At 37.9% G+C, this 27,792-nt stretch overlaps 1 protein-coding gene across 3 annotated transcripts; it reads left to right on the forward strand.

The window, feature by feature from the left end:
* Nucleotides 1-201: 201 nt before the first annotated feature.
* HSPH1 (heat shock protein family H (Hsp110) member 1) lies at nucleotides 202-27,120 on the forward strand. Of its 3 annotated transcripts, none has more exons than XM_033235909.1 (18): nucleotides 202-1,111; nucleotides 3,712-3,769; nucleotides 7,800-7,940; nucleotides 8,693-8,815; nucleotides 10,495-10,594; nucleotides 11,704-11,837; nucleotides 12,253-12,497; nucleotides 13,268-13,496; nucleotides 14,958-15,064; nucleotides 15,324-15,457; nucleotides 17,958-18,163; nucleotides 19,778-19,909; nucleotides 22,441-22,578; nucleotides 23,447-23,572; nucleotides 24,647-24,754; nucleotides 24,855-24,974; nucleotides 25,181-25,342; nucleotides 26,222-27,120. In XM_033235909.1, the coding sequence occupies exons 1-18, from the start codon at nucleotides 1,005-1,007 to the stop codon at nucleotides 26,426-26,428; spliced, it is 2,577 nt and encodes an 858-aa protein (XP_033091800.1). In that variant the 5' UTR covers nucleotides 202-1,004; the 3' UTR covers nucleotides 26,429-27,120. The 3 variants fall into 3 exon arrangements, with proteins under 3 accessions (XP_033091800.1, XP_033091817.1, XP_033091809.1); XM_033235926.1 differs by having other exon boundaries at nucleotides 208-603; XM_033235918.1 differs by lacking the exon at nucleotides 19,778-19,909 and having other exon boundaries at nucleotides 564-1,111.
* Nucleotides 27,121-27,792: the final 672 nt, after the last annotated feature.

A 27,792-nucleotide genomic window follows, 5' to 3' on the forward strand; every position in this document is an offset into this window, starting at 1 on the left:
CACCAGTTGTCCGGGTAATCCAGACAATAATAGAAGTGAATACAAAACAAACGAACAAAATGACGCTTATTTCCAGGGAACACGCGCAAAGGCGCCAGACAGAACCCAGCGCAGCCTCTCCCGCGAGTCCCAGAAGACAAAGCCGGGTCCCAGCAAGCACTGCGGCAAGGACTACACATCCCAGAATGCAAGGCGTACACTTCTCCCGGCCGGACTACGATTCCCAACATGCTCTCGGGACAGCTGGCCGGCCTCCCCACCATCCTGGTGTCTGGGATCTCTCCAAAAATGGGGTCTCTCTCTGCCCGTTCAGCTTCCCTTTAGAGTTAAGGGTCGGGTACCACCTCCCAGTAGCAAACTGTGATTATTCCGAGTTTTGGAGTCATTCTTCGTTGCCTGTTTTATTAGAGCAGCAAAATGCCTCCGGCTAGGGCGGGAGTGGGCGGAGGCAGGCTTGAGCCAATGGCACGGGAGCGGCCCTGTCGCTGCCATGGCAACGGCGGCCGTTCTCGGGGGACCGGCCACCCATTGGGTAGAATCTTTCCAGAAGGCTCGAGAAGAAGGAAGCGGAAGTGGCACGTGGAGGGGCCGGTGGAGGCGCCGGTGAGTAAATGCCGCAGATTCTGGAAAGTTCTGATCAGCGCGATACATAAGGCTGAGGAAGTGGGACCTCCCCTTTTGGGTCGGTAGTTCAGCCCCGGCGACGGTGTGCGAGCTGCGGCAGAGTGAGGCAGGCAACCGGAGGTGCGGAGGGACCCGCGGAGACTGAGCCCGGCTTTCTCCCAGGGTTTCTCGTCTGCCAGCCGTCGCTGTCATCCGGGAGTAGGAGGCGCCTGACAGGCTGGCTGGCTGTGTGTCCTTCTGAGTGTCAGAGGAGCGGCCAGACCCCGCGGGCCGGAGCCGAACGCGGCCGGGCAGAAAGCGGCGGCAGGAGGAGCAGGCAGGCGGCCGGAGGACGCACACCCAGACCCAGACCCGAGGCGGAGGCGGACCGCGAGCCGGCCATGTCGGTGGTGGGGTTGGACGTGGGCTCGCAGAGCTGCTACATCGCGGTGGCCCGGGCCGGGGGCATCGAGACCATCGCCAATGAGTTCAGCGATCGGTGCACCCCGTAAGTAGGAGCCTGCGAGGGTGGATGGGAGGAGGTTCTGGGCCCTTAGTGTGGGGACCCCAAGCTGGTTGGCTACACCGATCACCGCGGCAAACGGAGGCGTTTGGGCAGCGGCGCATCCCTCCGTGTAACTGGGGACCAGCGACCCGGCCAGAGGAGGGATGTGGGCCTTGCCACCACGGATTGGAGAAGGGATTGTCTCAGGGATTCACGGGGGCGAGAGGGAGTCCCAGAGTCGAGACACCGGGTCGTCACTTTGTGTGGGCTTTCTACTGGGGGATTTCAAAACCTCCTGGGGGTCGGGCTGCGCCAAAGCCCGCGACTTCACTCCCTTGTCTTGGCAGGCTGCAGCCTGCGCCTTTCGCGGCCGCCCCCATATCCCCACCCGGCCTCTCTGAGCTGGCTGAGCCGCCTCCAGCTTGTCCTCCTCCCTCCGCGCATATCTTTGCGCACCGCGGAGCCGGGCTTTTTCTTCCGCATTGTGAATCTCGAAATGAATTGGAAGCTTCCAGAGCTTGTGTCGCTGCTTGTCCAGTGAGCAGGCGAACTGTTGTTAGCGACCATGGAAGCAGTCCTCTGAAAGATTAGCCCACCTCTTTTTACCCAGTCTCTCCGTTGCTAACATTGTTGGCCTTAATGCCCGGGATCATTGTCGAAATACGTAAACGTTCTCGTTTTTGCTCTTTGCCTTTCATGAGGAATTGTAAACCGTATTTTAAAAATTAATTTTGCACAGTTTATGTAAAAGAATAAAAATTGCATACTTCTGGACTAGAACGCCACAAGAGAGTGGATGTCGTCACTGAACTAAATATTCTGTAGGAGCCTAGGGTGGGCAAAGGGCAACATTTGAAAAAGCAAGTTTCGTGAAGGGATATTTTCGTACAAGAATATATACAAACATATCTGCATGTGCACTGATGAAAACAAATGCTTCCATCTCAAGGCAATTACTGTCCCTAGTAATTTTTTTCAAATGTCCCAAGCCCAGGATGAAAAGTGCAAAGTGAAAACATTGAATCCAAAGGCAGAATGACTGGGCTAATACAATTATTTGAGTGCTGAGAACGTTTATGAAAGTTGAGTGGAAAATCTGAGGCAAAAATATTTGGCAATGTTAGTAACGTTAGGAAGACTGTTTTGAGCAACCTGCACGTCTACCGCTGCAGATATAAGTTTGTTTTTTGGTTGTGTTAAGGTTTTTCAATTGGAGTTTGGTAAAGAAAGAAAAGAGTATTTCAGGCTTTCATGCTTAGGTGCAGTTTATACTTTGTTCTGGTTGATCCAATAAAAGAAAAAGCTTTTCAGAGGAGAGTAGGAAAAAAAAAATTGTGCTATACAGTGACTACTGTGTGAAACCAAAGACAAAAAGTATGGTCCTGAAAAATGTGAACTGAGGGCTGGAGTTGCCTTTAATATGTTTGTTAAACTGTAACTATGGTTGACACTATTGCATCAGCTACTAATTGCTATTTAGTACAATTAATTTGATTCTCCCCTAGGAAAATGAGTAGATCCATTCTGCACGTCTATAGTTATTCTGAACTTACAATGATGCTCTTGATTTTGGACGGTTTCTTGTCTAGCTTCTGCTTGGACACTTCTCTGGCATTTAGGATGCTGTCCTTTTTAACACTTGCTCAGATAATGTAGTTCGAGGATGTTTCTATTACAGCAAATTTAAACTGTAAGGTGCTACTTAATGCCCTCAGTATTTTCCCGTTTTGCTCATCTCATTTACCGTTACTCCTACCTAAGCAGGTAGGAGTAACTCACCCAAAATTAGATTATATTTGAATTAGTAATCCAGAATTAGATAACTACTTTAATCGAAAACCTAATTCACTTACTGTCTCCTTACAAGACTTTTGAGCTTGTCTCTGCTCTGGTTACTGTGCGATTGCATTTCCGTGGTGGCTGAGAAGGTTGTCTCACGGTTACAAGTCACTTTCCATCTCTTCAAAGCAGATTTGATGTAACTGATTAGTTACTCCTTTTCCTCGACGTTTATATTGTTTTGCGGTGGTACTTGTTGTGCATCATTTTTTTCTTTCTCTGGTAGAATCTCCCAAATGGGAACCTCTTTGTGCTCTTTAAGCTTCAGAGGTGTAACTTGGGTTCATTTGTTTGCGTTTGCATAAAAACTTTTGATTCCTAAAGAAGCAGCTGGTATATCAGAACAAAAGTCGGTATGACAATGACATTTAGATTTGTACAGAGTTGGTGACTGAAAGGTAGAGTCACATCCTATTTTTTGTTAGTCATGTGTGTAGAGTCAAGTTAATAATACCGTTTATGTATTTAAAACATTTTCAAAGTTAATGTTCGGTTCATAATAACTGGAAACCTGACCTGGAGGATTCCTGAGCCATGAGCAGACGTTTTTGGGGTGGTAGAACTGCCACCTAGGTTGGATTCTCAGAGCAGCAGTTAAGTGGAAGCCCCCTTTGAGTATCTAATGAAAGCTATAGACCTTAAAATTGTGCTATGCTTGTTCCCTACCCGTCATGGGTAGGACATTTGTATTAGAATTTTCTCTCGTCAGTTTAAAATATCAACATTTATGCTTTTTAACATTTTTGAAATATATTTTTTTCTAGGTCAGTCATATCATTTGGATCAAAAAATAGAACAATTGGAGTTGCAGCCAAAAATCAGGTATGTTCCTTGAAAGAATTCGGATCACTTTTTAAGGGGGAGTTTTTAAAAGGAAAATCTCAGGAGACATAGAAGAGGGTGATAAAAAGTGTGCTTAAGCTTACGTATTTTTGAGTTTTAAAAATGTAATTATGAACCTTCAGATGATGATACTCTTTCCTTCTGTTCCCTTTCTCTTGTTTTATTAAGATCGACTTTAACTTTCTTATCTACCAACCTTCACTTTTTTTTTTTTTTGAGATGAAGTCTCGCTCTGTCGCCCAGGCTAGAGTGCAGTGGCGCTATCTCGGCCCACTGCAACCTCCGCCCCCTGAGTTCAAGCGATTCTCCTGCCTCAGCCTCCTGAGTAGCTGGGATTACAGGCACGTGCCACCATGCCCAGCTAATTTTTGTATTTTTCGTGGAGATGGGGTTTCACCATGTTGGTGAGACTGGTCTGGAACTCCTGAGCTCGTGGTCCGTCTGCCTCAGCCTCCCAAAGTGCTGGGATTACAGGTGTGAGTCACCACCCAGCCTGCCAACCTTAACTTTTAGTAACTTTTTGCTGCCTTTCATTTATCTAATTTTTAGAAATTATAAACGACATTTTAAGTTCGTGTGAATTTTCTCATGATACTCATTTAAGAGATTCCTTTTGTAGAAGGAATTTCTAAGAAGTTACGTGTTTAAAAGCCTTTTCAGGTTACTTAGTAATTAAGGTAGGACTGGGAAAAATTTTTTTTTTTTATTTTACTTTAAATTCTAGGGTACATGTACACAACGTGCAGGTTTGTTACATATGTATACATGTGCCATGTTGGTGTGCTGCACCCGTTAACTCGTCATTTACACTAGGTGTATCTCCTAATGCTATCCCTCCCCCCTCCCCCCACCCACGACAGGCCCAGTGTGTGATGTTCCCCACCCTGTGTCCATGTGTTCTCATTGTTCAATTCCCACCTATGAGTGAGAACATGCAGTGTTTGGTTTTCTGTCCTTTTGATAGTTTGCTCAGCGTGCTGGTTTCCAGCTTCATCCATGTCCCTACAAAGGACATGAACTCATCCTTTTTTATGGCTGCATAGTATTCCTTGGTGTAGATGTGCCACATTTTCTTAATCTAGTCTATCATTGATGGACATCTGGGTTGGTTCCAAGTCTTTGCTATTGTGAATAGTGCCACAATAAACATAAGTATGCATGTGTCTTTATAGCAGCATGATTTATAATCCTTTGGGTATACGTCCAGTAATGGGATGGCTGGGTCAAATAGTATTTCTAGTTCTAGATCCTTGAGGAATTGCCACACTGTCTTCCACGGTAGTTGAACTAGTTTACAGTCCCACCAATAGTGTAAAAGCATTCCTGTTTCTCCATATCCTCTCCAGCACCTGTTGTTTCCTGACTTTTTAATGATCACCATTCTAACTGGTGTGAGATGCTATCTCATTGTGGTTTTGATTTGCATTTCTCTAATGGCCAGTGATGATAAGCATTTTTTCATGTGTCTGTTGGCTGCATAAATGTCTTTTGAGAAATGTCTGTTCATATCCTTTGCCCACTTTTTGATGGAGTAGTTTGATTTTTTTCTTGTAAATTTGTTTTAAGTTCTCTGTGGATTCTGGATGTTAGCCCTTTGTCAGATGGGTAGATTGCAAACATTTTCTCCCATTCTGTAGGTTGCCTGTTCACCCTGATGATAGTTTTAAACTTTTGCTGTGCAGAAGCTCTTTAGTTTACTTAGATCCCATTTGTCAATTTTGGCTTTTGTTGCCGTTGCTTTTGGTGTTTTAGTCATGAAGTCCTCGCCCATGCCTGTGGCCTGAATGGTATTGCCTAGGTTTTCTTCTAGGGTTTTTATGGTTTTAGGTCTAACATTTAAGTCTTTAATCCATCTTGAATTGATTTTTGTATGAGGTGTAAGGAAGGGATCCAGTTTCAGCTTTCTACATACGCTAGCCAGTTTTCAGGACTGGGAGAAATTTTTGTCCTGACCTGTGCTGTATTGAGCATTTGAAATGTGGCTCGTCTGAATCAAAATGTGAAGTATAAAATACACATGAGATTTTTTACTTTTTAATCATATTGAAAAGTAAAGTATGGTATCTCATCGATTTTTTTTTATTGACTACTTACTGAAGTGATAGTTTTTAAAATATATTGCCGTAAGTTAATTGAAATTAATCCAATCTCTTACTAGTTTCTAGTGTGGCTGCTAGAAAATTTGATGTCGGTAGCTCCCCTTTATGCTTACATATAATTCTGTTGAACAGCACTGATCTAGGCAAGCCCCTGGGAGGTGTGGAGAAAAGCAGTAAAAGATATATGAAATGCTCTTTGAGAGGCTCTTTGAAATAGAAGACATTTTTCTAAATACAGAAAATACTATTGCTAAAAAAGAACATTTTGAATTGTATCTTAGTACTGTATTATATGTTACGAAATGTATTTAGTACTGACCTATTAAAAAATTAGGTCAGGTTTAAAAACAAAAATCTGTCTCTTAAAATGCTTATGTTGTAATAAGAAATTGGCACTTTATCAAACTTAGGAATCTGCTTTCATTAGAAAATTCTTTCATGTTTTCCAATCCTTTGGATATGTAGATTGGATTTAACTTTATTTCCTTTTTACATTGGAAGAGCGATATAACAAAAAGGGGTGAAAAAAGAAAGGAGAAATAGGCACACTCAAAATGATGTATTCAAAAGGATAGTGGGACTTCAGTTGTAACAATCCTCTAAATGTGCCCATTGAGGATATTGATAGCCTAGACCTAAATTCTGTTACAGCTTTGTGGTTATGTGAGAAAGATCTGTTGAGACTCACATTTGACCAGTAGACTACATCTCAGTTTTAGACGCATAAGGAATTTTAAGACCTAAAGTTGCTTGAATTCTATGTTGTTTGAAAATTAGTACTGCCAAGCTAACTGTATTCTTCCTTTATTCAAAGAACTAGGTAAGAGAAAAAGTAAATAGTAGACTGTTTTGGTATTTTTAAGCTAATAATTTCAGAATTCTTAGTTTTCAATCTTAGAGTTATTTCTTGTTTCGTATGAGGTACGTTTGAATGAAATGTGCTCTGAAGTGGGGCTTTTCGATCTAGAGTTTACCTAACATATTTAACCAAAACTATGGATTAAAAAAACACCATCTCTTACAGCAGTTTAACAAACATGTGCACCAGTTGTGTAAGATAGCAGTTCAGTGTCTTGTTTTTAAAAACCATGGCTCTCAAGTCTTCACAATGTGCACATGCTGTTGAAAACATTGGGTCACTTAGAAACTTTTTGAATTACTCTTCAGTCTCCTTTTTTGGTGTAGATAACTAGCATTTCATGCTGTTGCTAGGAAAAGTAGTGATCTATGTATTTTCTGGCACAGAATGTTTATCCTGGCCACTTAGCAATTTATTAGACTATAAAAATCAACTGTTTTTTTTTTTTTTGAGACTGAGTTTCACTCTTGTTGCCCAAGCTAGAGTGCAATGGTGCTATCTTGACCTACTGCAACTTCTGCCTCCCAGGTTCAAGCGATTCTCCTGCCTCACCCTCTCAGTTAGCTGGGATTACAGGCATGTGCCGCCATGCGCAGCTATAAAAATTAACTTTTTTAAACAAAATTATAATTTGACTATAGCGCTACTATATCTGTTCATTCACTGGGTATAAAACTTCACAGGTTTAGTGGGGGAAAAAAGGAATGAAAGAAGTGATAAAATTCTTGTGTGTTCAGAGCCTTTAGTGATAGTTTCACTGTCTTTTTATCTTGCAGATTTTGAAATCTGCTTTAAAGTCTGTAGTCACACTATTTTGCTGCTTCTTCTGTCTTGCTGCTTACCTTCTGGCATTTTCTATAGGAGAAGAAAAAAGTATAAATAAAATCTGTTCATAGATGGGAAATTCAGTGAAAGTGATGGGCCTCAGGGCAGCTTATGTGCACTCATAGGGTTGGTTCGAATTGTAAAAGTGACTAAATAAAATTACTGAAAGTACTGGTAGGTGGTGAAATTAGAGAAAAAAATTAAAATCTCAAACCTCTTTTTGCAGCAAATCACTCATGCAAACAATACGGTGTCTAACTTCAAAAGATTTCATGGCCGAGCATTCAATGACCCCTTCATTCAAAAGGAGAAGGAAAACTTGAGTTACGATTTGGTTCCACTGAAAAATGGTGGAGTTGGAATAAAGGTAATATAATTGAGCAACCTTAGATTCCTTGATAGGAGACTCTTTCATCCATCCATAGAGAAAAATACTGACTTATTAATACTTAAAAAGACGAACTTATTTGAGTTACTACTCAAATTTCTTAATTACACCAGGTGGTCTTTTTGTTTTTTATTCAGCTGTTTTTAAAGTAGCGTAGATAGACGCTAAATTGTCTTTGAAAATTATTCAAATGGTAGTATATATGCTGTAACTTAATTTGTGTTTCTTCTGACTTTTTGGCAATTATAAAATTGAGGTGTTCATGTATCAAATAAAAGTCTGTTCTGAGACAGCCCAGTTGCACTTGTGGGGAGAGCAACAGTGTCATAACACCAGGAATCTTTTTTTAAACTTGCAGAGGTATTCCTGTCTTGTGATCAACACACAATAATACTTATCCCAGTGATTCATCTCTTCAGTTAGAGTGGAAATTTACTACCTTCTTTAATGTTTTGACTAAGACTTTGGGTGGGGTATGTCTGCCCTAGCGTTCTTCCCCTCCCCTTCATCTTTAGGTAGAAGTTCTTTCTTCCTTTTTTTTTTTCTCTTTTCCTTTCTCTCCCCCTTCTCTCTTTCCCCTTCCCTTTCTCCTCCTTTTCTTCCTTCTTTCCAAAACCACTACAGAAATAAAGATTTTATGGAAGGGAATGTGTGCTAATATTTGGAAGTTTAATACTGGCATGTAGCTTCAAGTACTACAATGTTTAAAACATCTTTTCCCTTCAATCTAGGTGATGTACATGGGTGAAGAACATCTATTTAGTGTGGAGCAGATAACAGCCATGTTGTTGACTAAGCTGAAGGAAACTGCTGAAAACAGCCTCAAGAAACCAGTAACAGATTGTGTTATTTCAGTAAGTATAATTCAGCAAGGCAGTGTGTTTTATTTCATTTGGCATTCTTTGTATTACTTTTAAGTATCAAATGTGTGAAAGCTGTTCTTTTACTAGAGATCATGTTCTACTGGACTGTATTCACATGTGTTCCAGAGCATTACAAAGTAGATTTGAGTGGTATTTTTAGCCAGAAGCTGCAAAGGTTCTTGACTGGAAATCAAAATCTCGTGTGAGGCTTTTTGAAAATACAAATTTTGACTGGTTCCATTTGGGAGTATTCTGATACAGTTAGTTGCTGCACTATCCGGCTTGTACATTTAACACAGGAGCTTTTCAGGTGAAAGAATTCTACCCTTCGTTGAGAAATGAGTGCATTAGGAGTTTTAAAATGTAGCCTACCAGTAGTGACGAAAGCTAAATTTTTAGCACTAGCAAGCCTGTTACCTTCAGTGGACAATTACTAGTTAGACTATCAAAGGGTACTTGAAATGAACAAAAGTCATCTTTTTTTTTGGACACCAGAAAGGTAAATTCTGCTCACCCAGATGTCTTGGGTCACTTCTTGATATGTTGTGGGGTATGCTTTTGGACTTAAATACAGCATGGTCTTTGCCCTATAGTATGAGCAATGTGGCCAGCTGAGATCAGTCAGCAAGAAGCCTTTATGAATGAATGAGGCAGAAGGGCTAACATTTCTCCTGTTGTCCTTGCAAGATGGGAATTGTTTTAATGTCTGCCAAATTAAAGAATTAAGTTATAAGTCAGTGGCTTCTCCCTCCCCACTCTCCCTTCCTTTTTTTTTTTTTTTTTTTTTGCCACAATTTTTTTCCCGTGGTGAACTGAGAAGCTGATGGAGGAAGTGTTCTGATTTGAAAGGTGAGCAGAGATTTACCTTTGCTCTTGCTCATGTCTCTCTCTCAAGTATCTACAGATATTTTGGACAACTTGGAAAAATCACTATACTAAACTTAGGTATTTTGCACTGAAATGATTCTATGAATGTGTTGTTAGGTCCTTTTTTTCCTGAATAGTAGTATCCTGAAGTGCTACACTAGAAGGCAGTCAAAAAGAATTACAACTAGAATAGCACAAGTCAATGCTGTAAGAAACTTCAGCCCTGAGCTGTTTTTACTCTTAGGAGAATCAAAAGGCTTTGCCACAAAGTGATTTTGTAATCTTAACATGTTGACTGAATTAAGGAGTACCTCAGTGAACAGCAGAACTGAAAGGGTGGTGGCTGGCATGTGTTAGAATTAGCTCTTTAAGTTCCTGTAGTTTTTGCGTATAGTTTAATTGTATTAAAAATTAAATGTTGACCTAGTGTTATAATTTCCTAATGCCAGTAGAAACTTATGACTAGTTTGGAAGCAGATTTGATCCGCTTTAATTTCAAGTTTTCTCTTAGATTTATGTAACTTTTAATATGTCTTATGAAACTCCTGATTCATTTTTATTTCAGCTTAAACTTGGTTATAATAAAGACTATTTTGATCTTGTAATTTTGGGACAGTCTTTTCAAGAGTAGTTACTGTTTCTGAAGGTTAAGGGGCTTGCAGGAAACTAAAACCCTATTTCTGTTTTGTGACTTGGTGAGACACCTACTTAGCTGGACTGTTGTGAATTTATAAGTGGTTTGTGAGGAATTTCTAAGTATATTTTGTGTTCTAGATAATTCAGAATTGTTTGTTTGTTTGTAGGTCCCCTCCTTCTTTACAGATGCTGAGAGGCGATCTGTATTAGATGCTGCACAGATTGTTGGCCTAAACTGTTTAAGACTTATGAATGACATGACAGCTGGTAAGGAAAAAGCACTTGTCGTGTAGAAGTGAATATACTATCAGAATTATGGATGTTCAGTGGTATTACTTTCGTATAGGTACAGAAACACAGCCTATTAAAAAATCAAGTCAGATTTGAAAAGAATCTACCTCTTACAATGCTTATGGTTAATGAGAAATTGGTACTTTATCAAACTTATGAATCTGCATTCATTAGATAATTCTTTCGTGTTTTTTCTTCCTTTGAAAATGTAGATTGAATTTAACTTTGTTTCCTTACAATGCATTTGTAGTTAGGAAACAAGTGTTCCCACAAGCTTAAAATTGTGGGCTTTAAAACTGCCTTGGCTTACAAGTAATTGGTTTAGGGTAAAAAAAAAATGTACTGAACTGTAGACAGGTGATCACTTATCAAATATTGCTTTAAGCCTGTACTATCTGAATGTGTTACGCTAGGTACTGTGGATATACAGTGGTGATCACAGCATCTCCTCCTCGGGCTTTCATTAGCTTATTATGGTTACAGATGAACAAAAAATCCCTTAAGGAAAAAAGTCAGTTTTTATGCTGAAAAGTTTTACTCACATATTTGCTAGGTTTTTGGAAAACTGTTAAATATTAGTAAAAATACGTTCTTAGGTATAAATGTTTAGAAATACAGTTGTTTAAAGTTCAGAAGAAAAACAGACTTTAGGGTTGATCAGCTGTTGACCTCGGATCTAAAAGAAAATTGGTAGGCACTGCAGTTGCTGTAGTTGTATATTAAATTCTTAATTTTTTTGGAGAAGCAGTGTCCTAGCAGGTTGTGGTTGAAATGTAAGTATTGCATAATGAGTCTGATACTCTGTGTGACACGTGCTTATGTTTCGCTGTATTCACGCCATATATGTTTTGTCTAGCACATCTCCATATATTGCAGAGCGATAGAGCATTGTTCTGAAATCAGAAAGAGAGTAATAATTAATTCCAAGAAAATCCGTGTGAAGTCAGGTATAAAAGGGATGTAATGTGTTCACCTTTAATTGTTTCAAGTTAATAGTCAAGCTTCCTGCATGTGTAATTTTATGTAACAGTGAGATTCCTAAGAAAATGTGAACCGAGGAATTGAAACATACTTATTTTTTTTAGTTGCTTTGAATTACGGAATTTATAAGCAGGATCTCCCAAGCCTGGATGAGAAACCTCGGATAGTGGTTTTTGTTGATATGGGACATTCAGCTTTTCAAGTGTCTGCCTGTGCCTTCAACAAGGGAAAATTGAAGGTAAAGTCATACATTGGAACTCAGTGTCCAAAACACATTAAGTGTTGTGACTTTAAGCTACTGAGCCTCTTTACTAGGCTTTTTCTTTTTGGTAATGAAGAGTTTTATTTTAGGTAAAGATGTTAACAAGAAACGGTTGCTAAGGTTGATCTCCATAAAGATGATGTAATTGTCTTAGCATACTCTTAAGTGTTCTTGTTTCGGAAAGAAGAGGCTTTTGCAGTTATTTTCTATGTAGTCATTTAAAGGCAAAAATATCTTCGAGATTTATTCCTGACTGATTTGGATTTCATGTTATAATTTAAATATAGTCTTGAGTCTCTCAGTCTTTAATTGTTTGAGTAGTAATATTGAAGATACTAGTTACAAATGTGATTGAAAATAACCAGACTATTTGTTGTTTCAACCAAATTAGGTACTGGGAACAGCTTTTGATCCTTTCTTAGGAGGAAAAAACTTCGATGAAAAGTTAGTGGAATATTTTTGTGCAGAATTTAAAACTAAGTACAAGTTGGATGCAAAATCCAAAATACGAGCACTCCTTCGTCTGTATCAGGAGTGTGAAAAACTGAAAAAGCTAATGAGCTCTAACAGCACAGACCTTCCACTGAATATCGAATGCTTTATGAATGACAAAGATGTTTCCGGAAAGATGAACAGGTGTGTCTTGAATTCTACAGATTAATTAGATGGAACTTTTTTTGAAACTAGCCCAGGTGTCAGTTATAGTGGTGTCATGAGTCTTGGCCTACATTTCAGAATTGTGTGTTACATGCCTGTGGCTGGAGATGCTGTTGTTTTTATCACCACTAGCTCTAGGGGCCCTTCTGTGAAGAGAGCTTTTAGAAATACCTTTGTTAAGTACTCTCGTGGGTCTAAGTACTACCCTCAAGTCTTCTTGGTATTTTCACTTTGTAGTATTTCTGGGCCAGTCATTGAATACTGGTTTCACAGAGATACTGTGCAGGGACTGGAAATAACCATTGAAAATAATGAGAATCCGATCAAAACATTTAGAAGGGCTGGACCTGTTGGTACGTGCCTGTGGTCACAACTTTTCAGGAGGCTGAGGTGGGAGGATCCCTTGAGCCCAGGAGTTTGAGGCTTCAGTGAGCTAGGATTGTGCCACGGAACTCAGCAAGATTCTGTCTCTAGGGGAAAAATTTTGGAAGTAAAATAGCAGTCATAAGCAATATAACATGATTTATTTGAGTAAAAACAGGAGAACTGATTGTCTTCCTCATTATCTTTCTGCACCTGTTTGGTATATTTATCAAAGACAAAAGAGCTGTAAACTACAGTACAGCTAAACTTGGCCCATGTGGGATCCAGGGTGTCTGAGGGGGAAAATAATGAAATTCATTGGGTTATCAAAAGTAGGACAGGATATTGGTCTTAACCTTTCTAAAAACAAGTTTTTATTTGCTCAGGTCACAGTTTGAAGAACTCTGTGCTGAACTTCTGCAAAAGATAGAAGTACCCCTTTATTCATTGATGGAACAAACTCATCTCAAAGTAGAAGATGTGAGTGCAGTTGAGATAGTTGGAGGTGCTACACGAATTCCAGCTGTGAAAGAAAGAATTGCCAAATTCTTTGGAAAAGATATTAGCACAACACTCAATGCAGATGAAGCAGTAGCCAGAGGATGTGCATTACAGGTACTTTCTCAACTCTGCTTTTGCTTGGTGTACAGTCCTTAAACAGTTTCCAGTGTATGTCATCATGGTAGGATAATAAACAGAGACCTGTGTCTAGGTAGCAGAAGGACATTTTAAACAAACCCGTAAAACTGTAGGGAGATAAGGCCACTCAAATCTAAAAGATCCAGTACATTTCAATTAAAAGAACTACCAAGCTGGTGTTTCTCAAGCTGAGAATCAAAAACAGGTATGATTCTGAGGATATCACAGAAAACACAGCTGAAACACTAATAAACTGTGTGGTGGTGGCAGTTGTTACTTACAAAGCACATAGGGAATTAGAATGCTAATCGGATATAATAAGGAATTGATTTGGGGCAAGTTTTCAGGGTGTTAGGAGTATTAACAAATGGTGTTAGAAAATAGATAACCTTCTCTTATCCCCAAATTGAGTTTTAATCTGCCTATCAGATAAAAAGGCAGCCCAGAAGCATGAAGTTAGTTTGGTGAAAAACACCAAATCTAGAAGTTATTTGGTATAAAAGAAAATATTAGTTTATATTTAGGATATTACAGGCAAAAAAGATCTAAAGAGTTTTAAATAAAGTTTCAAGTTAACATATTTGAGTTTTAAGCTAGTTGGCAGTTTTTAAAATATAAAACAGGATTCTGTAAACAAAGGTATTTAGACTGACTGCCTTTGTATACTTATAAAAGGAAGAATATGTAGATACTAATTATTAATGATAATCCGTTGTATTATCCATCCTGTTCTATGGGGTTTTTGTTTTTGCTTTTTTCTTCATAATGGAATATGTCTCCTTTAATTAACTCTGATTCCTTCAAGTATTGGAAGTTTATATTTTCTTCAGAAGTAGAGCTCATTTTGGCCTCTCTTTTGAAGGATCCTGTTCTAAATGATGATCTTTTTTGGTCTATTCAGCTTAATCATCTATGTAGCTATTTTTATATGTCCTGTCCAAATCGGGAATTGTCTACCTATAATGTTGGGTGTTGCCTTTCCCAAATCTGAATTTACCTTTGCTTTCTTCATTTACAAAATTATTTGAAAATATGAACATTATGGCCCTTTGGGGGGTTTCTCAGACATTTGGAAAGCAGTGTAGACAGAACTGTTCGTGTATGTATGTGTACATATTCAAAAGTGATCTTGAAATTGCTGTCAGCAAGGCATTTCTAGAAAGACCAGTCTGTTTTCCTAATCCCCATGAAACCTGTTGTTGATTAACTGTCATTATCTTAAGATATATTATTTGTCTTTGTACCTAGTAATTGGCAGAGTATTTAGATGGTAAAATAAATTCTTTGTTTAGATGAAATACACTGGAAATGATTTTGGAATGTGAGTTTTTTTAAAAAAACAAAAAAAACCCCTGTCCATCCATTAGAATTCAGTTTTATATTAAAAGATGACTGGGAAGTGTTCATGTGCTCATGATAATTTTATTTTTTTTTAAGTGTGCAATCCTTTCCCCGGCATTTAAAGTTAGAGAATTTTCCGTCACAGATGCAGTTCCTTTTCCAATATCTCTGGTCTGGAACCACGATTCAGAAGATACTGAAGGGTATGTAGCAGAAAATAGCATTCAGATACTCTAATGTAAAGAAGAAAAATTAACAGATGACTTTTCTAGTGGGGAGTCATTAATTTACCTGGAATATTTCAACAACCAAATCTACCAAAATCTTTCTCTCATTTTGGTATTGTAAATGATGAGACAGAATTTATGATAAAGATTTTAGAAAGTCTCCTTTCTGTTTGTATAGCACAGTAAGCATATTTAAGTACTTCATCTGCTCAGTGCCTTTTTCTTTTCTCTCCAGTGTTCATGAAGTGTTTAGCCGAAACCATGCTGCTCCTTTCTCCAAAGTTCTCACCTTCCTGAGAAGGGGGCCTTTTGAGCTAGAAGCTTTCTATTCTGATCCCCAAGGAGTTCCATATCCAGAAGCAAAAATAGGTAAGCAGTTCACTGTGTATATTTTACTCTTTTAGTTAAAGACTTGGCTTCTCATTCATTGTACAAACTTTAAAAGTTTTCTTATTCTTAGCGATGTTGAGGGGACCATAATTCTGTGTGAAGACGTTTAGAATAATGGTGGTGGAGAAATAACTTCATTTTATTGAGTCATCTGGTCTAGAGATAGAATGACTTGGTAGTTCTGCTGTTACTTGGAGTTTTGCCGTTACTTGAAAGTATATATGTGTACATATATATATATATGAACACTTTAGTATTTTCACTATTCTGATGATACAGTCTGTATGTAAAGGATTATCCCTGCTTTTAATACTAAGTTTTTCTCTAGGCTAAGTGTTATTTGTAGTCTGTTACTTCTAATTTAAAACCTGAGTTAGCGACCATTGTGAATCTACTTCTCAAGTGTACCTTTGTGTTATCTTTTCTAAAGATAAGTTTTTTTGGGTACATATTTTGGGGGGACACTTGACACCATCCATCTACTTTTACCCATAGTAAGTCTCTTTCCCAGACCATGGGTGAAATTTGCCAATATTGCTAGGTCTTTTCAGGACACACCCTTGCCTCACACCTTTTCATAAATAAACTGTTTGAAGGAGTCGAACCTGATCAATTGTGTTTTCTTTCTTACTACTTTAAAGGCTAAAATGTTCTGACCCAGAGTTGTGGTGTATTGTTTTTAAAACAGTTTTCATGAATTTATTGTTAGGAAAAGAAATCATTGCATGTAGACTTGTAAGATTTTGGTAAATTGGAATCTGTGCCTTAATTACTGTGTGGAAGATAACATCCCAGCTTTTTGGCATGGCATCTAATTTTTCATGTTTGATTGAAACTGAAAACGTCGCACATACTTGAGCCATCTTACATCCCACTTTCCAGAATAAATGCTGTTTCTTTAGATAGATGGATCTTTTGGGAAATATTTCCTCAACTACTGATTTGACAATTAAGGTGTATTCTTTCATCTTTCAGTGACATTGTAATTAAGTATGTAGCTCTGTGTGTTTATATAGACAGCACTTTAAATACTAGGCAGTTAAATCTCATTTAGAGCTTCGCACATAATAGGTTCAGAGTACTTATTTTTGACTCAGTGGTCTCTAGAGTAAAAATACTTATTTGTGGCTATAACTTAAACCTAGCACTTGCTTCTGTAGTAAATGCTCACTGTACTCAATCCTCAGAAGCATAGAAAAGTTAGGTAACTTTTGTAACAGGTCACACAGCCAGGTTTCAAGCCCAGGTAGTCTGGATTAAAGTCTACACTTTTAACCATTAGTAATGTTCTGGAACCCGATTGTATTACACATAATAATTTCAGACTTTCATACAGATTTTGGCTCACCTCCCTTATTTAAAACAGCTAAATGTTTTGATTATTTAACCAAAAGAATGGTATTCTTTAAAAGGTTATAGGATTACAATTCAGCATGTGCTTGCTATCAGTTTCCTTATGCTTTCAAACAGATTTTCATGTCTAGTTTTTGCTCACCCATTTGGAGAATTAGGGTAGGAGGAGGCAAGAACTGCTTGTTATCAGTGTCTTACACTCAGTGTTTGCCTAGTGTTAAAATAAAATAGTTATAAGGGTGCCCTTATCTTTGAAAGCTTTTATGGCATACTAAGATTAATTTCAAGTATATACATTTTAAGAAGTCATAATTATATATTAGAGGACTTCAATTTGGTAAAGACTGGGTAGAAAATTTTAAAACAGCAGTAGTTCGCAGGTGTTTTTTTTTAGGTTTTGTATTTTTTTTTTTTTTTGAGGCGGAGTCTCGCTCTGTCGCCCGGACTGGAGTGCAGTGGCCAGATCTCAGCTCACTGCAAGCTCCGCCTCCCGGGTTTACGCCATTCTCCTGCCTCAGCCTCCCGAGTAGCTGGGACTACAGGCGCCCGCCACCTCGCCCGGCTAGTTTTTGTATTTTTAGTAGAGATGGGGTTTCACTGTGTTAGCCAGGATGGTCTCGATCTCCTGACCTCGTGATCCGCCCGTCTCGGCCTCCCAAAGTGCTGGGATTACAGGCTTGAGCCACCGCGCCCGGCCAGGTTTTGTATTTTTCTTATCTGTCTCCTTTACACAGATAGATTTTTAATGATTTATTGAGAGACAGGTTCTCACTTTGTCACCAGGCTGAAGTGCAGTGATGTGATCACAGCTCAATGCCACCTTGAAGTCTTGGGCTCAAGGGGTCCTCCTGCCTCAGACTTCTGAGTAGCTGGGACTCCAGGTGCATGCCACTGAGCTCAGCTAATTTATTATTTATTTTTTTATTTGTACCTTTTTTTTTTTTTAGTAGACACGGATCTCACTATCTTACCCAGGCTGGTCTCAAACTCTTGGGCTCAAGTGACCCACCACAGCCTCCCAAAAGTGCTGGGATTACAGACATGAACCACCCTACTTGGCCTCCTCTACAGATTTAGACTTAATTCTAAAATTGTGATTCTGTGACTACTGTTGTTGTTGTTCTAGGCCGCTTTGTAGTTCAGAATGTTTCTGCACAGAAAGATGGAGAAAAATCTAGGGTAAAAGTCAAAGTGCGTGTCAACACCCATGGCATTTTCACCATCTCTACGGCATCTATGGTGGAGAAAGTCCCAACTGAGGAGAATGAAATGTCTTCTGAAGCTGACATGGAGTGTCTGAATCAGAGACCACCAGAAAACACAGACGCTGATGTAAGTTTGTGGATAAACCCTTGTGTTTGAGTAGAGTTGACTTAGTTCTAAGCTATAGGAGAAGTGGGTAGGGAAGGGTTAAAATGAATGTTTTTCCTTATAAATAATTTTGATCAGAATTTTAGGTAATGATAATAGCACTTGCCAGTTAGTGGTAATATACAGCTTGAAATTTGGTGAATTGTGACTAAATTCTGTGTAACTTAATTTGAAGTAACTAGTATATGACAGAGTAGGTGATGTTTCATTGAGTTGGGATTTTTTTGGTTTTTTGAAGATGTAGACCACACATTGAGAAGTCGAATGTTGACTGACGTTTAAGAGGCTTAAAAAACAGACTGCTACAAAAACTGTTTGAAATAGCTACCAAATATTAAAGTTTCTAAAATTGTATGACAAAATTGGCTTTGATATTTTAGAACTTGTTTTTGTTTTTACATGGTTTTCTGTATTGTGGGAGGAAGGACGAGAAGTGTCTGTGTAGCATATAGTAAGAGTTGTTATCATTAGCATGAGTGCTAGTTCTGTGTGGTCAACAGAAGAATTTTAGGAAGCTAAAGTATTACAGTAATTACAGTTTGTTTCTAGGGAATAATTAGAAATAGCCTAAGAGGGAGGCAGTGTGGTGTTTTAGTAAAGATGTGAGAAAGTGCGTTTTCTAGTGATCACTGTGTTACCTTTCTAGAACATCTAAGGAACATAAACATTCTGAACCTTAGTTTTATTCTCATCTAGAAAAATTCTAATGTACAGTAGTTGGTTAAATGATGAGTGCCATATACTTTCTCAATCTCTTTAGTACCTTTTGGATATCAGGAATGCCTCGTTTCTAATTACTTCAGTGTCTATCTTAGAATCTTGAAGCTAAGAGAAGAAAAATATGAGAGAGTTCAGTGTGGGCAGAAAGTAGTTAACCTAGAATATTTCCGCCCTCTTCCAAAGATGGGTAAAGATCAAACAAGCACTAATTTATTAGGGATTGAGGGCTACTAAAAAAGAAAATTAGGAGACTCTTAGGGTTCATTCTTCTTTTTCTTTACCAAATTTTTAATTAGGATTGTTCCTATGTAGCATTTATTCTTTACTGGTTATAGCTGGATCACAAAAATTGGGGACAGAGTGAGTCTTGCGTATCTATAAACTGAAGTGATGAATTCCGAAATAACTGATAATTGCCCATTTTATGTAACTGTTTAGTATATTGAAAATGGAGATATGTTGAGAACCATGATGGCTGCTGGTAAAATAGGTTTGGAAGCTTGTTTCTAGGAAAGAGGCCTGGAGTAATCTATTTCCAGTGCCTTAGAGAATATCTGTGCAAGCTTAGATGAGCTTCCTGAGGGAGAGTTCTTGATTCTTACCACATCAATTAAATGCTTGCTTGTGTTATTTAACCATATTAACTGCTGTCATTCAAAGAATTTTTTACAGGTTTAGAATATCTACAGAAGTTTTCAAGTGCTTTGTGTTCATTTTGTTTTTATCCAGTACCTTTTCTCCCCACCTGTTAAGATTTCAGAAATTGAGTGTACTGTCTTTGGTGCCCTATAACTTTAGAAATTTATACAAGTACACCTGCTTTCTACATCGTTTGTGCCTGGGCTTTCATTTCAGAAAAATGTCCAGCAAGACAACAGTGAAGCTGGAACACAGCCCCAGGTACAAACTGATGCTCAACAAACCTCACAGTCTCCCCCTTCACCTGAACTTACCTCAGAAGAAAACAAAATCCCAGATGCTGACAAAGTGAGTGACTCTTCTAGTTCATTCCATTAGACAATGTTGCAACATGTAATCATTAATGATATCATTAAATTGCAGTTTCAAGAGCAAGCACCAAATAATTTCATTCTGTGTAGGATTTCTTTCTGTTGATTTTCTATGTATTTTTCAACTAAAACCAGTTAGAGGTATTTAAGTTCAATTAAGGGAATTGAATATCCTGCTTTAAACCTAAAAGCTTCTCTTGATTAACTGCCACTCGAAGTAACAAGAGACCAATGTATACTGTTTTTTGTCTTTCAAAGAGCAGAGGTATCTTCTAATACCAAAGGCAGAACTTGATATTTCCCAGGGCTACATGATTAGTTTTCACTTGAACTAATCAGTTGATAAATACATGGGCTATAGGAGTCTAGTAAACTTTCTCCTCTCAAGCCATCGGTCAAATTTAAGTAAATTAATTATGGTGGTCTGGTAGTAACCAGATTGCATTTCAAGGTAATTATTTTTTTGTCCTGCTTCCACAGTAGGTATTGGAAGCTAACTTAAATAGTGGTGTTGTGTCCCTTGGAAAATGACAGCTTGTAATCAGACCTTTAAGAGTCATGGTCAGATGGATATTGAAAAATTTCTGTTGTTAACTGTGAATCACCATATGTTTTGTAGAACTTTATTTTCTGTACACGTTACATGTAAATAATTAGCCTGCTCTTGGTTTGGCTTCTCTTACATTCTGAGGGTAGAGTTTTTTTACCCTCAGGCAAATTACAGAATCTTTCATTGGGTCAGGATAGGTTTTTATACTATGTAAAAGTTTCCAGTCTTTAATTTTTCCGTCCCCTCCTTGATCCTGGGGGCTCCAGTGTGAGCTATGGGTCCTGACTCTGATTTCTGAAAGCTGCTGTCTGTTTTCTGCTGTAAAGTTGTATGATGATGGTGGTTATTTGGAAAAATAGCTGCTTAGTTTCAATAGCACACCCCTTGACTTGGGATGAGCATACACATCAGCTCTTGCTGAGAGTCTTAGTACTTGTCTAGAACATGACATTGGGTAGGATCTCATGCTCCTTAGTTGTAGGTGTGACCACTAGTCTGAAGCCTTTTGGAACATTATTACCCCTTTGGAGAGGGTTCCTCATCCATTCTGTGTTGAAATGCCATTTTGTGATGCTGGTTTTGTCAGTAGTTGGTTTAATTGGTTACTATCAGGTTGTCTTGTCTTGATTTAACTTCCATACAGGTACTGTTACCCATTTGTTTCCCAACATCTGTTGCTCTTGTCTTCCTAGGTGTGTGTTTGATTGGATTCATGTTTCTCTCCTGTGGCTCATGCCCTCGGAGCATGCATAATATATTGAAGGGTGGTGTGCATTAGAAGGAAAAGGATGTGTGGAGGGAGGACTGCAGGCTGACTGCCTAGTTCATCCATGGTGATACAGCTTATAGCACTTGATAGGTGATTTCTAAGGAACACTGAGATCAGTCTCTGAAACATGGGATCTAGTTCCGTCTCTTTAATTTTAGGCAAGTCATTGAACTTTCTAGACCCACTTTCTTCGATAAAGTGCCTAAGATTTTTAATCCATTATAACTCCTCAGAATTATCTATGGCTATGATTATTGTGCCTCATGGGCTAGTCTCTTCCCATTTTACCATCCTACCTGCAGGATACATGTTTACACACTGTGCTTGTCATCTGATCTGTCACAGAACTGAGTCTGCTCAGTTGTGTTCTTTGTCATTTGTATTAGTAGGAACCTGCAGAAATGGAAATGCATAGCAAAGGCTTGGAAAATTGAAGGCCACAGGAGATACTTACTTCTTTAGCCCTGTATTTACATATTTTGAAAAAACTACATAAATGATTGGCATGTGTCACATCAGTCCATTTGCTACTTTAAGACTGTTATCTCTTTTTACCTTGCAAAGTCACTATGAGAAATGATACAGTTCAAAGGTGGATAGTAAGAATAATGTGTGTGTGTGTGTGTGTGTGTGTGTGTGTGTATGGAGTAGAGATAGATATATATATATTACTCCAAGTTCAATAAGGAAATTTTAAAAGGCAGTCATCAGCGTAGTGCTAGTTGTAATTGAAGCAGGCATACTGGCATATAGGGCCTATAATATTATAGGAATTAAGATGATCCTAACCTGTTTTGCATTGGTCGAAGCTTATCCTTAGGTGACAGGTTCTAGAATCTATAAAGATAAGAATAATTTAGTAATTTTCACTTTCTGACTCATGGGATTTACAAGAATATTTAAAGGGGTTAGAAAATAAAGACTCGTGAAAGCTTTAGCAGGAGAGATTGTTCAATACGAGAAGAGAAAAATATCCCGGTGAATTCCCGAAGGAAGGTATGGCATATTTAATAGCAGCCCTGATTTAAAATAGTGGGAATTAGGTGATTCTGTAGACCCTTCCAACTTTATGATTTTTAGAGATTTTATTTTTGCCCAAGTCATCAGTAACTATGAGGAGATCTTTTTTGTGTTTTTCCAAGTGGGTTGTTTAAAATTTTTTCCTTTTTTTTTTATTCCCCTTCCTAAGGCAAATGAAAAAAAAGTTGACCAGCCTCCAGAAGCTAAAAAGCCCAAAATAAAGGTGGTGAATGTCGAGCTGCCTATTGAAGCCAACTTGGTCTGGCAGTTAGGGAAAGACCTTCTTAACATGTATATTGAGACAGAGGTAAGTACTTCAATTAAATATTTTTATTTTGAAATATGTTTAGTTTCTTGGCCCTGTTACCTATATTTCTAGTAGGTAAATGACCATAATTCTTTCTCATCCCAAGTTTTATATAGTTTTAGGGACAGGATGAAGCCAAAACTAATGAACTTTACAGTTTAATTCTTTTTAACAAGTTTGATGATTTTTTTTTTTTGTATTCATATTAGAGAGATCTATGCCATAGATAATTTTATGCTTGATATAACATGATTGGCTGAGTTCTTGTGAAAAAATTGGATGGCAGTAAATCGTAACAGAGCACAGTACAGTTGGTATTTCATGGCACACTAAGTATTTCTATTAAAATACGTTGTGGTTTTTAGTAGTCTGAAATTCTAGAATAATATGTGAAATAATTGAGATTTGGTTTTTCCATACTGAGGTGGGAACATTGTATTTAGGAGTTTATTTAACAATAAACTGTAGTCCATGCATTTATCTTTGATTTAAAAATGTGGCAAAGTGGTGTGGCTGTTATACATTGGCCAGTATTAATCCGAATATGGACAACCATTTATAAACAAGAAAACAAAATTACATTTAAGCAGTAGCTTGGTTTTTTTGTTTGTTTGTTTGTTTTTAGCATTAAATATGAAGTCTGTGTAATCTGTTACAATGTTAAAAAACTCAAACTTCAGCCTGAGTATTTAGAAAACAGAAATGTCTTTTGGGTTTGTAGGAAGAGTTTGACGAGGTATGAATTGGAACTGTGTTAACACTAAAATTTGTTTTGTATCATGTTTTTTAAAACCCCAGAGTCTACACATTTAAAATTTAGTTTGAGTTAACTAGAAGACCGGAATTAACCTTTCCTGTTTCCTGACAGGGTAAGATGATAATGCAAGATAAATTGGAAAAAGAAAGGAACGATGCTAAAAATGCAGTTGAGGAATATGTGTATGAGTTCAGAGACAAGCTGTGTGGACCATATGAAAAATTTATATGTGAGCAGGTATGTCTTAGAGCTCTGTTTTTGTTCAGGTAGTCTCATATAAAGTGTTTAATATCAGAATTGACAGTTGAGGCTTAAGCCTTTACTCAGATAACTTGAACTTTTTGGAAACAGAAAACAAAAGTAATGGAGATAGAGGCTCATTGGTGATGAGCGGTTTTATTTTGTACTAGCGTACCCCTAAAACTCTTCATTTTTACCATCTAGAAGAGAGACCCGATCAAATATTTATGTAGAGTCCGTGGCATTACTGTCGTAGGGTCTAGGATAAATACGAGAAAAATCTTTGCTTTTAAAGACCTCAAATGCAGTGACACTGCTGCCTTGGTAGCTTTCCTGTCATTGTTTCATCTCAGAATGTGTCATTCCGAGAGCTTACTAAGCCCCGTTATTCCCCTTATGCCTTTTCTTGACTCCCAGTTGGTATGGCTCTGAGAAAATCCCAAAAGCACAACTATGAAAGATAGGACTTAGAAAAAAGAAACGATAAAAATCTAGAATTTAGTTAAGTGTCATTTAAAGTGAAATTTGGAGTCTGTTTTATTAATAGTTCTAAGGTCTCTGGGCTACCTGGTAACATACTTCAGTTTTAGCTGTGTCCTGACATTCTCTGAATTTCTTATGGTGGGGACTCTGAAGTCGAGATGACTGAACCAGGCGCAGGACCTCCCAGGGCTAGAGTAGAAGTTCATACCATACATGAACCGGTTAGGAATGATTTTTTCGTGTGTTCAGTGATTGGCAACTTGTATAGCTTCCCCTTCAGTATTTGATAGTTGTGTAAGTTAACAAAAAATTACTAAGACCCGGGTTTTTTTGGGAAGTAAGAAGATAATTGCTGTTCTGTAAACCACATTTCATAGTACAGATTGGGCTTCTAAGATAAATATTTTAAGTCAGTGAGAGTCATTTTCGATGTCTTTATGTAACAAGGCAGAGAAGCCAAATCAGAGTGCCTTCCTAGATACGATTAGCTACCTAGTGTGAGAATACCTCTGAGAATGCCCCTTTGTTTTGTCGTGAAAAATTCTGAAGTATGAGTGCCACTAATATTGTCATATTTTGTGTGTTAAGGATCATCAAAATTTTTTGAGACTCCTCACAGAAACTGAAGACTGGCTGTATGAAGAAGGGGAGGACCAAGCTAAACAAGCATATGTTGACAAGTTGGAAGAATTAATGGTAGGTCGTTTTCTCCCCCTGAAAGGTGGTACTTGTGTTTTAAACTAGAGACTTTAAAATAAAATTATGATAACTATTAATTTATTACATTTTATTTTAGAAAATTGGCACTCCTGTTAAAGTTCGGTTTCAGGAAGCTGAAGAACGGCCAAAAATGTTTGAAGAACTAGGACAGAGGCTGCAGCACTATGCCAAGATAGCGGCTGACTTCAGAAATAAGGTGAGTCAGTCTTTTTGTACATAGGGAGGAAGTTAACCTAGATTTTAATAAGCTAACATTTAAGCTGGGAATCATCGTGAATAGTCTTAACTTTGAAATGTTGGGATTTGAGGTTAGAGGTAGATTTGAACTTCCTGGAAAGTTGGGTCAAATGAAATGTTACTGTTCAATAAATTCTACAGAATGACCATGTTATTTCTGTTCAGGATGAGAAATACAACCATATCGATGAGTCTGAAATGAAAAAAGTTGAGAAGTCTGTCAATGAAGTGATGGAATGGATGAATAACGTCATGAATGCTCAGGCTAAAAAGAGTCTTGATCAGGATCCAGTTGTACGTGCCCAGGAAATTAAAATAAAAATCAAGGTGAGTGTTACTGTCTCATGTTCACTGCTGGGTTCGCTTACGGACTCAAGTTGCAGTCATTTGAATCTTCAGCGTAGCCATTTTTCCTATAAATCTTTTACCTCATCCTGACTGAGAGCAGCTTTTCTTAGTTTATTATCCTGTCACAAAATACAGAAGACCTCGTAAGTTTGTTAAATTTTCCACTCCTCTATTTATTCATTCATTTCAACAAGTGTATTTGTTGAGCCCGTCATGTGCCAGTCCTTGTTCTCAGGATTAAACAATTAAGTGTGCAAAGTGTAGTCTCTGACCCTGTGGAACTCATCTTGTAATGGGAAGACCAACAGAAAACAAGTCTGTGTCATCTATCAGAGATGTTAAGTGCTATAGGGGAACAAACTAAGGAGAAGGGCCTTAGGAAATTCTAGGTCTTGTGTGTGAGGCCGGAAGGAAACTGGGAAAAGTGTTATTCTGGAATAAAGTTCAAACACAGTGAAGGTCAAGGAAAAGTGACCCTTTTAACAGCACTGTCAGTTTCAAGCTATAAACTTGAATTCTAGCTCTTTCGTCACTAGTTTTCCTGATCTTGAAGTTACTTAACCTCTTTGAACCATTGTCTTCCATGAAGTGGGGATTATAATTTCTGTCTTTTAACACTGTTGTGAGGATTGAAGGAAGTAATATATGTAAGTACATAGTCCTAACACATCATAGAAGAATATTAATACCCTCTTTTGATGAGACTGTAAACTGTGGTTTGGGGCAAGTGTAATGAGAAAATGTAATTATTTGATGTATAATTGGAGTTGTTAGAAAAATAATGGGTCAGGTATGTGGAGAAGCAGTGGAAAATGAACTGGATGGATCTGAGTTAATCTGATAACTATTTTCTTATAGGAATTGAACAACACATGTGAACCCGTTGTAACACAACCGAAACCAAAAATTGAATCACCCAAGCTGGAAAGAACTCCAAATGGCCCAAATATTGATAAAAAGGAAGAAGATTTAGAAGACAAAAACAATTTTGGTGCTGAACCTCCACATCAGAATGGTGAATGTTACCCTAATGAGAAAAATTCTGTTAATATGGACTTGGACTAGATGACATTAAATTGGCTTATTCCTTCAATTAATAAAATATTTTTGCCATAGTATGTGACTCTACATAACATACTGAAACTATTTATATTTTCTTTTTTAAGGATGTTTAGAAATTTTGTGTATTATATGGAAAAAGACAAAAAGCTTAAGTCTGTAGTCTTTATGATCCTAAAAGGGAAAATTGCCTTGGTAACTTTCAGATTCCTGTGGAATTGTGAATTCATACTAAGCTTTCTGTGCAGTCTCACCATTTGCATCACTGAGGATGAAACTGACTTTTGTCTTTTGGAGAAAAAAACTGTACTGCTTGTTCAAGAGGGCTGTGATTAAAATCTTTAAGCATTTGTTCCTGCCAAGGTAGTTTTCTTGCATTTTGCTCTCCATTCAGCATGTGTGTGGGTGTGGATGTTTATAAACAAGACTAAGTCTGACTTCATAAGGGCTTTCTAAAACTATTTCTGTCCAATAGAAAATGACTTTTTGCTTTGATATTAAAGATTCAATGAGTAAAACAAAAGCTAGTCAAATGTGTTAGCAGCATGCAGAACAAAAACCTTAAAATTTCTCTCTCACTATACAGTATATTGTCACGTGAAAGTGTGGAATGGAAGAAATGTCGATCCTGTTGTAACTGATTGTGAACACTTTTATGAGCTTTAAAATAAAGTTCATCTTATGGTGTCATTTCTAAACTGTTGATTTTGTCACTAATTTAAAAAATGAGATGGGGAGAATATGAATTATTCTAGCAGAAATGAAGTTAGTGTCTAGTTTTTCTTTTTTACTGCTTCTGTTATCTCTTTTCTAAGTGAAAATGTTTTTCTCCTGACAGAAAAATAGCATATGTCTGTTACATTAAAGCATTTTAAAAATACTGTAAAGTGAATAAAACTTAAAATCTCGCCACCCAGGAAAAAAATTGCCACTTTGTTATACATCCTTGGAGCCTTTTCCCCCTAATGATGGGGGTATATCTGTGTGGGTGTCTACGTTACAGTGCTGTAGGCTGTTTTTAAAACTCTATACCAGGGAAATCGGTGAAGTCAGGTGTTGTAACTGCATAAATGTAGTGAGTTCATCATAAAGACATACTTAAAAATACCAGTCTTGCTATTGGTAGATTTAGGTGTTTAGTCTCATTTTTGCTGTTCTAAATAATGCTGCAATGAATCTATCTGGTTATTTTGTAGGCACAAAATTGAAGTAGTGTTGGAGGTAGGGGAGAAGACACATGCACTTAGGATAGATGACAAGTAACCAGCTGCTCACTAGGGTGCAACAGTAGATTTTTTTTTCTGTAGAGATGGGGTTTCGCTATGTTGCCCAAGTTAGTCTTGAACTCCTGGGCTCAAGCGATCTGTCTG

Source organism: Trachypithecus francoisi, unplaced genomic scaffold (genome assembly GCF_009764315.1).
Source record: "Trachypithecus francoisi isolate TF-2019V2 unplaced genomic scaffold, Tfra_2.0 Contig01461, whole genome shotgun sequence".
In the NCBI taxonomy this organism is placed as follows: domain Eukaryota; kingdom Metazoa; phylum Chordata; class Mammalia; order Primates; family Cercopithecidae; genus Trachypithecus; species Trachypithecus francoisi.

What these genes read in the sequence shown, in the direction of transcription:
- HSPH1 (XM_033235926.1), top strand. Translation starts at nt 491, where the DNA reads ATGGCAACGGCGGCCGTTCTCGGGGGACCGGCCACCCATTGGGTAGAA. An exon ending in GATTCAGAAGATACTGAAGG is followed by an intron (nt 15,065 to 15,323) that starts GTATGTAGCAGA and finishes TTTTCTCTCCAG; the next exon opens with TGTTCATGAAGTGTTTAGCC. An exon ending in ACAAGTTGGAAGAATTAATG is followed by an intron (nt 24,755 to 24,854) that starts GTAGGTCGTTTT and finishes ATTTTATTTTAG; the next exon opens with AAAATTGGCACTCCTGTTAA.